The sequence below is a fragment of the Oncorhynchus nerka genome, linkage group LG11 (genome assembly GCF_034236695.1).
Source record: "Oncorhynchus nerka isolate Pitt River linkage group LG11, Oner_Uvic_2.0, whole genome shotgun sequence".
In the NCBI taxonomy this organism is placed as follows: domain Eukaryota; kingdom Metazoa; phylum Chordata; class Actinopteri; order Salmoniformes; family Salmonidae; genus Oncorhynchus; species Oncorhynchus nerka.
The window spans coordinates 2,683,030-2,698,355 of NC_088406.1; the positions used below are offsets into that span (position 1 = coordinate 2,683,030).

At 47.8% G+C, this 15,326-nt stretch overlaps 1 protein-coding gene across 2 annotated transcripts in view; it reads right to left on the reverse strand.

The window, feature by feature from the left end:
• The window catches only part of gab2 (GRB2-associated binding protein 2), a 149,414-nt gene that overhangs the window by 47,420 nt on the left and 86,668 nt on the right, over positions 1–15,326 (reverse strand). For both annotated transcript variants that reach the window (XM_065024151.1, XM_065024152.1), the window contains exons 4-5: positions 5,501–5,798; positions 2,759–3,131 (exon numbers count right to left, since the gene is read on the reverse strand). In XM_065024151.1, coding sequence (XP_064880223.1) covers positions 2,759–3,131; positions 5,501–5,798 — 671 coding nt within the window. The remainder of the gene's footprint in view (positions 1–2,758; positions 3,132–5,500; positions 5,799–15,326) is intronic.

The window sequence follows — 15,326 nt, forward strand, 5'->3', positions numbered from 1 at the left end:
TTGGGTCTAGAGGCAGGGCAGGATGGATATAGGTCTGTAACAGTTTGGGTCTAGAGGCAGGGCAGGATGGATATAGGTCTGTAACAGTTTGGGTCTAGAGGCAGGGCAGGATGGAAATAGGTCTGTAACAGTTTGGGTCTAGAGGCAGGGCAGGATGGATATAGGTCTGTAGCAGTTTGGGTCTAGAGGCAGGGCAGGATGGATATAGGTCTGTAACAGTTTGGGTCTAGAGGCAGGGCAGGATGGATATGGGTCTGTAACAGTTTGGGTCTAGAGGCAGGACAGGGCAGGATGGATATAGGTCTGTAACAGTTTGGGTCTAGAGGCAGGGCAGGATAGATATAGGTCTGTAACAGTTAGGGTCTAGAGGCAGGGCAGGATGGATACAGGTCTGTAACAGTTTGGGTCTAGAGGCAGGGCAGGATGGATATAGGTCTGTAACAGTTTGGGTCTAGAGGCAGGACAGGGCAGGATGGATATAGGTCTGTAACAGTTTGGGTCTAGAAGCAGGGCAGGATATATATAGGTCTGTAACAGTTTGGGTCTAGAGGCAGGGCAGGATGGATATAGGTCTGTAACAGTTTGGGTCTAGAGGCAGGGCAGGATGGATATAGGTCTGTATCAGTTTGGGTCTAGAGGCAGGGCAGGACAGGATGGATATAGGTCTGTAACAGTTTGGTTCTAGAGGCAGGGCAGGATGGATATAGGTCTGTAACAGTTTGGGTCTAGAGGCAGGGCAGGATAGATATAGGTCTGTAGCAGTTTGGGTCTAGAGGCAGGGCAGGGCAGGGCAGGATGGATATAGGTCTGTAACAGTTTGGGTCTAGAGGCAGGGCAGGATGGGTATAGGTCTGTAACAGTTTGGGTCTAGAGGCAGGGCAGGGCAGGATAGATATAGGTCTGTAACAGTTTGGGTCTAGAGGCAGGACAGGGCAGGATGGAAATAGGTCTGTAACAGTTTGGGTCTAGAGGCAGGGCAGGATAGATATAGGTCTGTAACAGTTTGGGTCTAGAGGCAGGGCAGGGCAGGATGGATATAGGTCTGTAACAGTTTGGGTCTAGAGGCAGGGCAGGATGGATATAGGTCTGTAACAGTTTGGGTCTAGAGGCAGGGCAGGATGGATATAGGTCTGTAACAGTTTGGGTCTAGAGGCAGGGCAGGACAGGATGGATATAGGTCTGTACCAGTTTGGGTCTAGAGGCAGGGCAGGATGGATATAGGTCTGTAACAGTTTGGGTCTAGAGGCAGGGCAGGATAGATATAGGTCTGTAGCAGTTTGGGTCTAGAGGCAGGGCAGGGCAGGGCAGGATGGATATAGGTCTGTAACAGTTTGGGTCTAGAGGCAGGGCAGGATGGGTATAGGTCTGTAACAGTTTGGGTCTAGAGGCAGGGCAGGGCAGGATAGATATAGGTCTGTAACAGTTTGGGTCTAGAGGCAGGACAGGGCAGGATGGAAATAGGTCTGTAACAGTTTGGGTCTAGAGGCAGGGCAGGATAGATATAGGTCTGTAACAGTTTGGGTCTAGAGGCAGGGCAGGGCAGGATGGATATAGGTCTGTAACAGTTTGGGTCTAGAGGCAGGGCAGGATGGATATAGGTCTGTAACAGTTTGGGTCTAGAGGCAGGGCAGGATGGATATAGGTCTGTAACAGTTTGGGTCTAGAGGCAGGACAGGATGGATATAGGTCTGTAACAGTTTGGGTCTAGAGGCAGGGCAGGATGGATATAGGTCTGTAACAGTTTGGTTCTAGAGGCAGGGCAGGATGGATATAGGTCTGTAACAGTTTGGGTCTAGAGTGTCTCCCCCTTTGAAGAGGGGGATGACCGCTGCAGCTTTCCAATCTTTAGGGATCTCAGACGATACGAAAGAGAGGTTGAACAGGCTGGTAATAGGGGTTGCAACAATTGCGGCGGATCATTTTAGAAAGAGAGGGTCCAGATTGTCTAGCCCGGCTGATTTGTAGGGATCCAGATTTTGCAGCTTATTCTTTTGGAACTTTTGTAAGTGTAATATTTACTTGTTTATTATCTATTTCACTTACTTTGGCAATGTTTCCCATGTAAATAAACCTCTTAACTTGAAATTGAAATTGAATTGAGAGAGTGAGAGAGAGAGGCCAGGCACTGAGTTAGCGAGAGAGAGAGAATAGAGAGAGAGAGAGAGAGACAATAGCGAGAGAGAGGCCAGGCAGAGATGTAGTTGAGAGTAGTTTGGTAGAAGGAGAGAGATGTAGTTGAGAGTAGTTTGGTAGAAGGAGAGAGATGTAGTTGACAGTAGTTAGGTAGAAGGAGAGAGATGTAGTTGACAGTAGTTAGGGAGAAGGAGAGAGATGTAGTTGACAGTAGTTTGGGAGAAGGAGAGAGATGTAGTTGACAGTAGTTTGGGAGAAGGAGAGAGATGTAGTTGACAGTAGTTTGGGAGAAGGAGAGAGATGTAGTTGAGAGGAGTTAGGTAGAAGGAGAGAGATGTAGTTGGCAGTAGTTAGGTAGAAGGAGAGAGATGTAGTTGACAGTAGTTTGGGAAAAGGAGAGAGATGTAGTTGAGATGAGTTAGGTAGAAGGAGAGAGATGTAGTTGACAGTAGTTTGGGAAAAGGAGAGAGATGTAGTTGAGAGTAGTTTGGGAGAAGGAGAGAGATGTAGTTGACAGTAGTTTGCTAGAAGGAGAGAGATGTAGTTGACAGTAGTTTGGTAGAAGTCCCTCTGTGTAGCTTGGTTAGGTAGCAGCTAAATAAAGAGAAGGAGAGAGATGTGGTACCTCGATGTAACCTGCTGTTCTCCACGGCAGGCAGAGTGTTCCTCCTGGGTATAACCGACACAGTCGTGGTCACCTCTCCATTCTGCAGTGACCCCAGACAGCCCCCGCTCTCTGACCCCTGGCTGGGCTTGGGGGGCCGTGGAGGGGGTCCACTAGATGACTCGGAGCCAGACGGCGTCACGTTGTGGTTCTTATCGAACGTCCGGGGGATCTGGTAGAACGATCCGGGCGGGGTCGGGAGGTCGTAGTTGTCAGTCTGCCGGTCGTTGCTACGCTCGTTGCTGTGGTTATGGTCATTGCTGTGTCGGTCGTTACTGTGGTTACGGTCGTTGCCGGTGGCCAGGGTGTTGCAAGGCGTCTTGAAGGTGTACAGCTTTGTAAAGAAGAGAGAGACACCCCACAGAGCCCCAGGACAGCAACACAGTTAGAACCAACCAAATCATGTTGATGCCTGATGCTGCATCCACTCTCTCTTAGCTGATAGATAGAGAGAGATAGATAGAGAGAGAGAGAAAGAGAGAGAAAAAGAGAGAGAGAGCGAAAGAGAGAAAGAGAGAAAGAGAGAGAGAGAGACCCAAGCAAATCATGAGAAAACAAAAAGATAATTACTTGACACATTGGAAAGAATTAACAAAAAAACAGAGCAAACTAGAATACCTGACCACTGTGACTGACCCAACATTTAAGGAAGGCTTTGACTATGTACAGACTCAGTGAGCATAGCCTTGCTATTGAGAAAGGCCGCCGTAGGCAGACCTGGCTCTCAAGAGAAGACAGGCTATGTGCAACACTGCCACACAAAACGAGGTGGAAACTGAGCTGCACTTCCTAACCTCCTGCCCAATGTATGACCATATTAGAGAGACATATTTCCCTCAGATGACACAGATCCATAAAGAATTAAAAAACAAACCCAGTTTTGATAAACTCCCATATCTACAGGGTGAAATATCAGTGTGCCATCACAGTAGCAAGACGTGTGACCTGTTGCCACGAGAAAAGGGCAACCAGTGAAGAACAAACACCATTGTAGTGACCTGATGCCACGAGAAAAGGGCAACCAGTGAAGAACAAACACCATTGTAGTGACCTGATGCCACGAGAAAAGGGCAACCAGTGAAGAACAAACACCATTGTAGTGACCTGATGCCACGAAAAAGGGCAACCAGTGAAGAACAAACACCATTGTAGTGACCTGATGCCACGAGAAAAGGGCAACCAGTGAAGAACAAACACCATTGTAGTGACCTGATGCCACGAGAAAAGGGCAACCAGTGAAGAACAAACACCATTGTAGTGACCTGATGCCACGAGAAAAGGGCAACCAGTGAAGAACAAACACCATTGTAGTGACCTGATGCCACGAGAAAAGGGCAACCAGTGAAGAACAAACACCATTGTAGTGACCTGATGCCACGAGAAAAGGGCAACCAGTGAAGAACAAACACCATTGTAGTGACCTGATGCCACGAGAAAAGGGCAACCAGTGAAGAACAAACACCATTGTAGTGACCTGATGCCACGAGAAAGGGCAACCAGTGAAGAACAAACACCATTGTAGTGACCTGTTGCCACGAGAAAAGGGCAACCAGTGAAGAACAAACACCATTGTAGTGACCTGATGCCACGAGAAAAGGGCAACCAGTGAAGAACAAACACCATTGTAGTGACCTGATGCCACGAGAAAAGGGCAACCAGTGAAGAACAAACACCATTGTAGTGACCTGATGCCACGAGAAAAGGGCAACCAGTGAAGAACAAACACCATTGTAGTGACCTGTTGCCACGAGAAAGGGCAACCAGTGAAGAACAAACACCATTGTAGTGACCTGATGCCACGAGAAAAGGGCAACCAGTGAAGAACAAACACCATTGTAGTGACCTGATGCCACGAGAAAAGGGCAACCAGTGAAGAACAAACACCATTGTAGTGACCTGATGCCACGAGAAAAGGGCAACCAGTGAAGAACAAACACCATTGTAGTGACCTGATGCCACGAGAAAAGGGCAACCAGTGAAGAACAAACACCATTGTAGTGACCTGATGCCACGAAAAGGGCAACCAGTGAAGAACAAACACCATTGTAGTGACCTGTTGCCACGAGAAAAGGGCAACCAGTGAAGAACAAACACCATTGTAGTGACCTGATGCCACGAGAAAAGGGCAACCAGTGAAGAACAAACACCATTGTAGTGACCTGTTGCCACGAGAAAAGGGCAACCAGTGAAGAACAAACACCATTGTAGTGACCTGTTGCCACGAGAAAAGGGCAACCAGTGAAGAACAAACACCATTGTAGTGACCTGATGCCACGAGAAAAGGGCAACCAGTGAAGAACAAACACCATTGTAGTGACCTGATGCCACGAGAAAAGGGCAACCAGTGAAGAACAAACACCATTGTAGTGACCTGATGCCACGAGAAAAGGGCAACCAGTGAAGAACAAACACCATTGTAAATACAACCCATATTTATGCTTATTTATTTAACATAATATGTCATTTGAAATATCTTTATTATTTTGGAACTTCTGTTAATTCATATTATGTTGTTTATTATTTACTTCATTTGTTTTTTTTGCTTGTTAACAAGTGTTTCTCTATAATAAAGCCCATTAAATAGAAATTAAATCGATAGAGAAAATGAGAATAACTACATAAAATATAATAAAATAACATAAGTCAAAGGTAAAGTGTAACATAAAATAATAATAATAATAATCTAAGTTAAAGAACACCAACCTCCTCATTCTCCTGCTGATCCATGTCTCCCAGGCGACTATGATCTGAGGGCCCCTCAGAGCTGTACCCCCTGGGTAGCACGTAGCCCTCCTGGGGGGAGTCTGGCCGTGTGGAGGACCTGGGCCCGACCGCAGAGGCCAGTTGGTGCTTGCCAGGTTTGGGCAGACTGTAGAAGCCATGCAGCTGGGCGCCCATCCCGTTCAGACAGTGAGAGAAACCATGGGAGAACTTCTGCACCGCCGAGTCACTGCCCACAAACAGATTGCTACTGTGCTGTACCTGGGAGAAACTGGCACTCCTGGAGGAGTCAGACAAACATATGGAGAGGACACACACACACACACACACACACACACACACACACACACAGACACAGAGACACAGACACAGACACACACACACACACACACACACACACACACACACACACACACACACACACACACACACGTCAGTCTTCATTGTGCCTACCCATCCTCCACCAGGCAAAACAGAAGTTCTGACAGACAGGACGACATCTGCCATGCCAATCTCTGCCATGCCAATCTCTGCCATGCCAATCTCTGCCATGCCAATCACTGCCATGCCAATCACTGCCATGCCAATCTCTGCCAGCAGCTCTCAGTCACATATTAACGGCACATTATTCGCTCCGAGTGGAAGTTTCCCCTAGGTACAGACCCCAAATCCTAACCGTGACCATTAGTGGGGGAAATACCCATCAGCATTTAGGGGGCAACTTCACCCTACACTAAATTACTCCCTGTTAATATTGAATATCCCTGCAGTTACCCAATCCGCCACTAGGGGAGAGTACAGTTCCTTCTGACATCGACACAGACAAATGAACTGTTCCTCACTGTGTCTGGTTTTTGGATAAACAGAGGAAGCTCTGAAACAACTCTATGATATCTCAACACAGAGATGGGAGTTGGGCTGGAGGTAGAAGACACAGAACTAGGATTCGATTGGCAAAATCTTAATACTCCAACATTTTAAAGCCAGTTTAAGAAGCTATGTTCTATGTGCACTATTTCTATGCTTCCCGTTCTTAAGTTTAGTTTTTGCGTCTTTTACTTTCGGTTTTGTATAGCAGCTTCAAACAGCTGGAAATCTTTTTTGCTTATAGAAAATATTTTTCTAATCCAATCCAATTTTATTTGTCGAATAGAAATGAAACTTACCAACAATGCAGTTTTAATAAAAATAAGTGTTGAGTAAAAAATAGAAAAGTAAATAATATGAAATAAAAGTAACAAATAATTAAAGAGCAGCAGTAAATAACAGTAGTGAGGCTATATACAGGGGGTACCAGTACAGAGTCAATGTGGAGGCTATATACAGGGGGTACCAGTACAGAGTCAATGTGGAGGCTATATACAGGGGGTACCGGTACAGAGTCAATGTGGAGGCTATATACAGGGGGTACCGGTACAGAGTCAATGTGGAGGCTATATACAGGGGGTACCGGTACAGAGTCAATGTGGAGGCTATATACAGGGGTACCAGTACAGAGTCAATGTGGAGGCTATATACAGGGGTACCAGTACAGAGTCAATGTGGAGGCTATATACAGGGGGTACCAGTACAGAGTCAATGTGGAGGCTATATACAGGGGTACCGGTACAGAGTCAATGTGGAGGCTATATACAGGGGGTACCGGTACAGAGTCAATGTGGAGGCTATATACAGGGGGTACCGGTACAGAGTCAATGTGGAGGCTATATACAGGGGGTACCAGTACAGAGTCAATGTGGAGGCTATATACAGGGGGTACCAGTACAGAGTCAATGTGGAGGCTATATACAGGGGGTACCAGTACAGAGTCAATGTGGAGGCTATATACAGGGGTACGGTACAGAGTCAATGTGGAGGCTATATACAGGGGGGTACCGGTACAGAGTCAATGTGGAGGCTATATACAGGGGTACGGTACAGAGTCAATGTGGAGGCTATATACAGGGGTACCAGTACAGAGTCAATGTGGAGGCTATATACAGGGGGTACCGGTACAGAGTCAATGTGGAGGCTATATACAGGGGGGTACCGGTACAGAGTCAATGTGGAGGCTATATACAGGGGTACCGGTACAGAGTCAATGTGGAGGCTATATACAGGGGTACCAGTACAGAGTCAATGTGGAGGCTATATACAGGGGTACCAGTACAGAGTCAATGTGGAGGCTATATACAGGGGGTACCAGTACAGAGTCAATGTGGAGGCTATATACAGGGGTACCGGTACAGAGTCAATGTGGAGGCTATATACAGGGGGTACGGTACAGAGTCAATGTGGAGGCTATATACAGGGGGTACCGGTACAGAGTCAATGTGGAGGCTATATACAGGGGTACCAGTACAGAGTCAATGTGGAGGCTATATACAGGGGTACCAGTACAGAGTCAATGTGGAGGCTATATACAGGGGGTACCAGTACAGAGTCAATGTGGAGGCTATATACAGGGGTACCGGTACAGAGTCAATGTGGAGGCTATATACAGGGGTACCGGTACAGAGTCAATGTGGAGGCTATATACAGGGGTACCGGTACAGAGTCAATGTGGAGGCTATATACAGGGGTACCGGTACAGAGTCAATGTGGAGGCTATATACAGGGGTACGGTACAGAGTCAATGTGGAGACTATATACAGGGGTACTGGTACAGAGTCAATGTGGAGGCTATATACAGGGGTACCAGTACAGAGTCAATGTGGAGGCTATATACAGGGGTACCAGTACAGAGTCAATGTGGAGGCTATATACAGGGGGTACCAGTACAGAGTCAATGTGGAGGCTATATACAGGGTGTTACGGTACAGAGTCAATGTGGAGGCTATATACAGGGGGTACTGGTACAGAGTCAATGTGGAGACTATATACAGGGGGCACCGGTACAGAGTCAATGTGGAGACTATATACAGGGGTACCGGTACAGAGTCAATGTGGAGACTATATACAGGGGGTACCGGTACAGAGTCAATGTGGAGGCTATATACAGGGGCACCGGTACAGAGTCAATGTGGAGGCTATATACAGGGGGTACCGGTACAGAGTCAATGTGGAGGCTATATACAGGGGGTACCAGTACAGAGTCAATGTGGAGGCTATATACAGGGGTACCGGTACAGAGTCAATGTGGAGGCTATATACAGGGGGTACCGTACAGAGTCAATGTGGAGGCTATATACAGGGGTTACGGTACAGAGTCAATGTGGAGGCTATATACAGGGGTACCGGTACAGAGTCAATGTGGAGGCTATATACAGGGGTACCGGTAGTCAATGTGGAGGCTATATACAGGGGCTACCGGTACAGAGTCAATGTGGAGGCTATATACAGGGGCACCGGTACAGAGTCAATGTGGAGGCTATATACAGGGGGTACCGGTACAGAGTCAATGTGGAGGCTATATACAGGGGGTACCGGTACAGAGTCAATGTGGAGGCTATATACAGGGGTACCGGTACAGAGTCAATGTGGAGGCTATATACAGGGGTACCGGTACAGAGTCAATGTGGAGGCTATATACAGGGGGCACCGGTACAGAGTCAATGTGGAGGCTATATACAGGGGCACCGGTACAGAGTCAATGTGGAGGCTATATACAGGGGGTACGGTACAGAGTCAATGTGGAGGCTATATACAGGGGCACAGGTACAGAGTCAATGTGGAGGCTATATACAGGGGTACCAGTACAGAGTCAATGTGGAGGCTATATACAGGGGGTACCGGTACAGAGTCAATGTGGAGGCTATATACAGGGGGGCACCAGTACAGAGTCAATGTGGAGGCTATATACAGGGTGTTACGGTACAGAGTCAATGTGGAGGCTATATACAGGGGTACCGGTACAGAGTCAATGTGGAGGCTATATACAGGGGTACCGGTACAGAGTCAATGTGGAGGCTATATACAGGGTACCGGTACAGAGTCAATGTGGAGGCTATATACAGGGGTACCAGTACAGAGTCAATGTGGAGGCTATATACAGGGGGTACTGGTACAGAGTCAGTGTGGAGGCTATATACAGGGGTACCAGTACAGAGTCAATGTGGAGGCTATATACAGGGGTACCAGTACAGAGTCAATGTGGAGGCTATATACAGGGGGTACCGGTACAGAGTCAATGTGGAGGCTATATACAGGGGGTACCAGTACAGAGTCAATGTGGAGGCTATATACAGGGGTACCAGTACAGAGTCAATGTGGAGGCTATATACAGGGGTACGGTACAGAGTCAATGTGGAGGCTATATACAGGGGCACCGGTACAGAGTCAATGTGGAGGCTATATACAGGGGTACCAGTACAGAGTCAATGTGGAGGCTATATACAGGGGTACCGGTACAGAGTCAATGTGGAGGCTATATACAGGGGTACCAGTACAGAGTCAATGTGGAGGCTATATACAGGGGTACCGGTACAGAGTCAATGTGGAGGCTATATACAGGGGTACCAGTACAGAGTCAATGTGGAGGCTATATACAGGGGGTACCGGTACAGAGTCAATGTGGAGGCTATATACAGGGGGCACCGGTACAGAGTCAATGTGGAGGCTATATATAGGGGTACCGTACAGAGTCAATGTGGAGGCTATATACAGGGGGTACCGGTACAGAGTCAATGTGGAGGCTATATACAGGGGCACCGGTACAGAGTCAATGTGGAGGCTATATACAGGGGCCAGGTACAGAGTCAATGTGGAGGCTATATACAGGGGGTACCGGTACAGAGTCAATGTGGAGGCTATATACAGGGGGTACAGGTACAGAGTCAATGTGGAGACTAGGGGTAGTCAATGTGGAGGCTATATACAGGGGTACCAGTACAGAGTCAATGTGGAGGCTATATACAGGGGGGGTACCAGTACAGAGTCAATGTGGAGGCTATATACAGGGGTTACGGTACAGAGTCAATGTGGAGGCTATATACAGGGGGTACCGGTACAGAGTCAATGTGGAGGCTATATACAGGGGTACCGGTACAGAGTCAATGTGGAGCTATATACAGGGGGGTACCGGTACAGAGTCAATGTGGAGGCTATATACAGGGGGTACCAGTACAGAGTCAATGTGGAGGCTATATACAGGGTACCAGTACAGAGTCAATGTGGAGGCTATATACAGGGGTACCAGTACAGAGTCAATGTGGAGGCTATATACAGGGGTACCGGTACAGAGTCAATGTGGAGGCTATATACAGGGGGTACCGGTACAGAGTCAATGTGGAGGCTATATACAGGGGTACAGTACAGAGTCAATGTGGAGGCTATATACAGGGGTACCGGTACAGAGTCAATGTGGAGGCTATATACAGGGGTACCAGTACAGAGTCAATGTGGAGGCTATATACAGGGGGTACCGGTACAGAGTCAATGTGGAGGCTATATACAGGGGTACCGGTACAGAGTCAATGTGGAGGCTATATACAGGGTACCAGTACAGAGTCAATGTGGAGGCTATATACAGGGGGTACCAGTACAGAGTCAATGTGGAGGCTATATACAGGGGTACCGGTACAGAGTCAATGTGGAGGCTATATACAGGGGGTACCGGTACAGAGTCAATGTGGAGGCTATATACAGGGTATTACGGTACAGAGTCAATGTGGAGGCTATATACAGGGGTACCAGGTACAGAGTCAATGTGGAGACTATATACAGGGGTACCGGTACAGAGTCAATGTGGAGGCTATATACAGGGGGTACCAGGTACAGAGTCAATGTGGAGGCTATATACAGGGGTACCAGTACAGAGTCAATGTGGAGGCTATATACAGGGGTACCGGTACAGAGTCAATGTGGAGGCTATATACAGGGGGTACCAGTACAGAGTCAATGTGGAGGCTATATACAGGGGGTACCGGTACAGAGTCAATGTGGAGGCTATATACAGGGGGTACCGGTACAGAGTCAATGTGGAGGCTATATACAGGGGGTACCGTACAGAGTCAATGTGGAGGCTATATACAGGGGTACCAGTACAGAGTCAATGTGGAGGCTATATACAGGGGTACCAGTACAGAGTCAATGTGGAGGCTATATACAGGGGGTACCAGTACAGAGTCAATGTGGAGGCTATATACAGGGGGTACCGGTACAGAGTCAATGTGGAGGCTATATACAGGGGTACCGGTACAGAGTCAATGTGGAGGCTATATACAGGGGTACTGGTACAGAGTCAATGTGGAGGCTATATACAGGGGTACCAGTACAGAGTCAATGTGGAGGCTATATACAGGGGTACCGGTACAGAGTCAATGTGGAGGCTATATACAGGGGTACGGTACAGAGTCAATGTGGAGGCTATATACAGGGGGTACCGGTACAGAGTCAATGTGGAGGCTATATACAGGGGCACCGGTACAGAGTCAATGTGGAGGCTATATACAGGGTACGGTACAGAGTCAATGGAGGCTATATACAGGGGTACCGGTACAGAGTCAATGTGGAGGCTATATACAGGGGGTACCGATACAGAGTCAATGTGGAGGCTATATACAGGGGTACCAGTACAGAGTCAATGTGGAGGCTATATACAGGGGTTCCAGTACAGAGTCAATGTGGAGGCTATATACAGGGGTACCGGTACAGAGTCAATGTGGAGGCTATATACAGGGGTACCAGGTACAGAGTCAATGTGGAGGCTATATACAGGGGTACCAGTACAGAGTCAATGTGGAGGCTATATACAGGGGTACCGGTCAATGTGGAGGCTATATACAGGGGTACCAGTACAGAGTCAATGTGGAGGCTATATACAGGGTACCAGTACAGAGTCAATGTGGAGGCTATATACAGGGAGTACCAGTACAGGGTCAATGTGGAGACTATATACTGGGGTACTGGTACAGAGTCAATGTGGAGGCTATATACAGGGGTACCGGTACAGAGTCAATGTGGAGGCTATATACATATACAGAGTCAATGTGGAGACTATATACAGGGTACTGGTACAGAGTCAATGTGGAGGCTATATACAGGGGTACCAGTACAGAGTCAATGTGGAGGCTATATACAGGGGTACCGGTACAGAGTCAATGTGGAGGCTATATACAGGGGTACTGGTACAGAGTCAATGTGGAGGCTATATACAGGGGTACCAGTACAGAGTCAATGTGGAGGCTATATACAGGGGTACCGGTACAGAGTCAATGTGGAGGCTATATACAGGGGTACCAGTACAGAGTCAATGTGGAGGCTATATACAGGGGTACCGTACAGAGTCAATGAGGCTATATACAGGGGTGTACAGAGTCAATGTGGAGGCTATATACAGGGGTACCAGTACAGAGTCAATGTGGAGGCTATATACAGGTGGTACCAGTACAGAGTCAATGGGAGGCTATATAGGGGTATCGGTAGAGTCAATGTGGAGGCTATATACAGGGGTACCGGTACAGAGTCAATGTGGAGCTATATACAGGGAGTACCAGTACAGAGTCAATGTGGAGGCTATATACAGGGGTACCGGTACAGAGTCAATGTGGAGGCTATATACAGGGGTACCGGTACAGAGTCAATGTGGAGGCTATATACAGAGTATTACGGTACAGAGTCAATGTGGAGGCTATATACAGGGTATTACGGTACAGAGTCAATGTGGAGGCTATATACAGGGCACCGGTACAGAGTCAATGTGAAGGCTATATACAAGGGGTACCAGTACAGAGTCAATGTGGAGGCTATATACAGGGGTACCAGGTACAGAGTCAATGTGAGGCTATATACAGGGGTACTGGTACAGAGTCAATGTGGAGGCTATATACAGGGGTACCGGTACAGAGTCAATGTGGAGGCTATATACAGGGGTACCGGTACAGAGTCAATGTGGAGGCTATATACAGGGGTACGGTACAGAGTCAATGTGGAGGCTATATACAGAGTATTACGGTACAGAGTCAGTGTGGAGACTATATGGGGTGTACAGAGTCAATGTGGAGGCTATATACAGGGTACCGGTACAGAGTCAATGTGGAGGCTATATACAGGGGGTACCAGTACAGAGTCAATGTGGAGGCTATATACAGGGGTTCCAGTACAGAGTCAATGTGGAGGCTATATACAGGGGGTACCGGTACAGAGTCAATGTGAAGGCTATATACAGGTCAATGGTATATACCAGTACAGAGTCAATGTGGAGGCTATATACAGGGGGTACCGGTCAATGTGGAGGTTATATACAGGGGGTACCAGTACAGAGTCAATGTGGAGGCTATATACAGTGGGTACCAGTACAGAGTCAATGTGGAGGCTATATACAGGGGGTACCAGTACAGGGTCAATGTGGAGACTATATACTGGGGGTACTGGTACAGAGTCAATGTGGAGGCTATATACAGGGGGTACCGGTACAGAGTCAATGTGGAGGCTATATACAGAGTATTACGGTACAGAGACAATGTGGAGGCTATATACAGGGTATTACGGTACAGAGTCAATGTGGAGGCTATATACAGGGGGCACCGGTACAGAGTCAATGTGAAGGCTATATACAGGTGGTACCAGTACAGAGTCAATGTGGAGGCTATATACAGGGGGTATCGGTAGAGAGTCAATGTGGAGGCTATATACAGGGGGTACCGGTACAGAGTCAATGTGGAGGCTATATACAGGGAGTACCAGTACAGAGTCAATGTGGAGGCTATATACAGGGGGTACCGGTACAGAGTCAATGTGGAGGCTATATACAGAGTATTACGGTACAGAGACAATGTGGAGGCTATATACAGGGTATTACGGTACAGAGTCAATGTGGAGGCTATATACAGGGGGCACCGGTACAGAGTCAATGTGAAGGCTATATACAAGGGGTACCAGTACAGAGTCAATGTGGAGGCTATATACAGGGGGTACCGGTACAGAGTCAATGTGAAGGCTATATACAGCGGGTACTGGTACAGAGTCAATGTGGAGGCTATATACAGGGGGTACCGGTACAGAGTCAATGTGGAGGCTATATACAGGGGGTACCGGTACAGAGTCAATGTGGAGGCTATATACAGCGGGTACTGGTACAGAGTCAATGTGGAGGCTATATACAGGGGGTACCGGTACAGAGTCAATGTGGAGGCTATATACAGGGGGTACCGGTACAGAGTCAATCTGGAGGCTATATACAGAGTATTACGGTACAGAGTCAGTGTGGAGACTATATACAGGGGGTACCAGTACAGAGTCAATGTGGAGGCTATATACAGGGGGTACCGGTACAGAGTCAATGTGGAGGCTATATACAGGGGGTACCAGTACAGAGTCAATGTGGAGGCTATATACAGGGGGTTCCAGTACAGAGTCAATGTGGAGGCTATATACAGGGGGTACCGGTACAGAGTCAATGTGGAGGCTATATACAGGGGGTACCGGTACAGAGTCAATGTGGAGGCTATATACAGGGGGTACCGGTACAGAGTCAATGTGGAGGCTATATACAGGGGGTACCAGTACAGAGTCAATGTGGAGGCTATATACAGGGGGTACCAGTACAGAGTCAATGTGGAGGCTATATACAGGGGGTACCAGTACAGGGTCAATGTGGAGACTATATACTGGGGGTACTGGTACAGAGTCAATGTGGAGGCTATATACAGGGGGTACCGGTACAGAGTCAATGTGGAGGCTATATACAGGGGGTACCGGTACAGAGTCAATGTGGAGACTATATACAGGGGGTACTGGTACAGAGTCAATGTGGAGGCTATATACAGGGGGTACCAGTACAGAGTCAATGTGGAGGCTATATACAGGGGGTACCGGTACAGAGTCAATGTGGAGGCTATATACAGGGGGTACCGGTACAGAGTCAATGTGGAGACTATATACAGGGGGT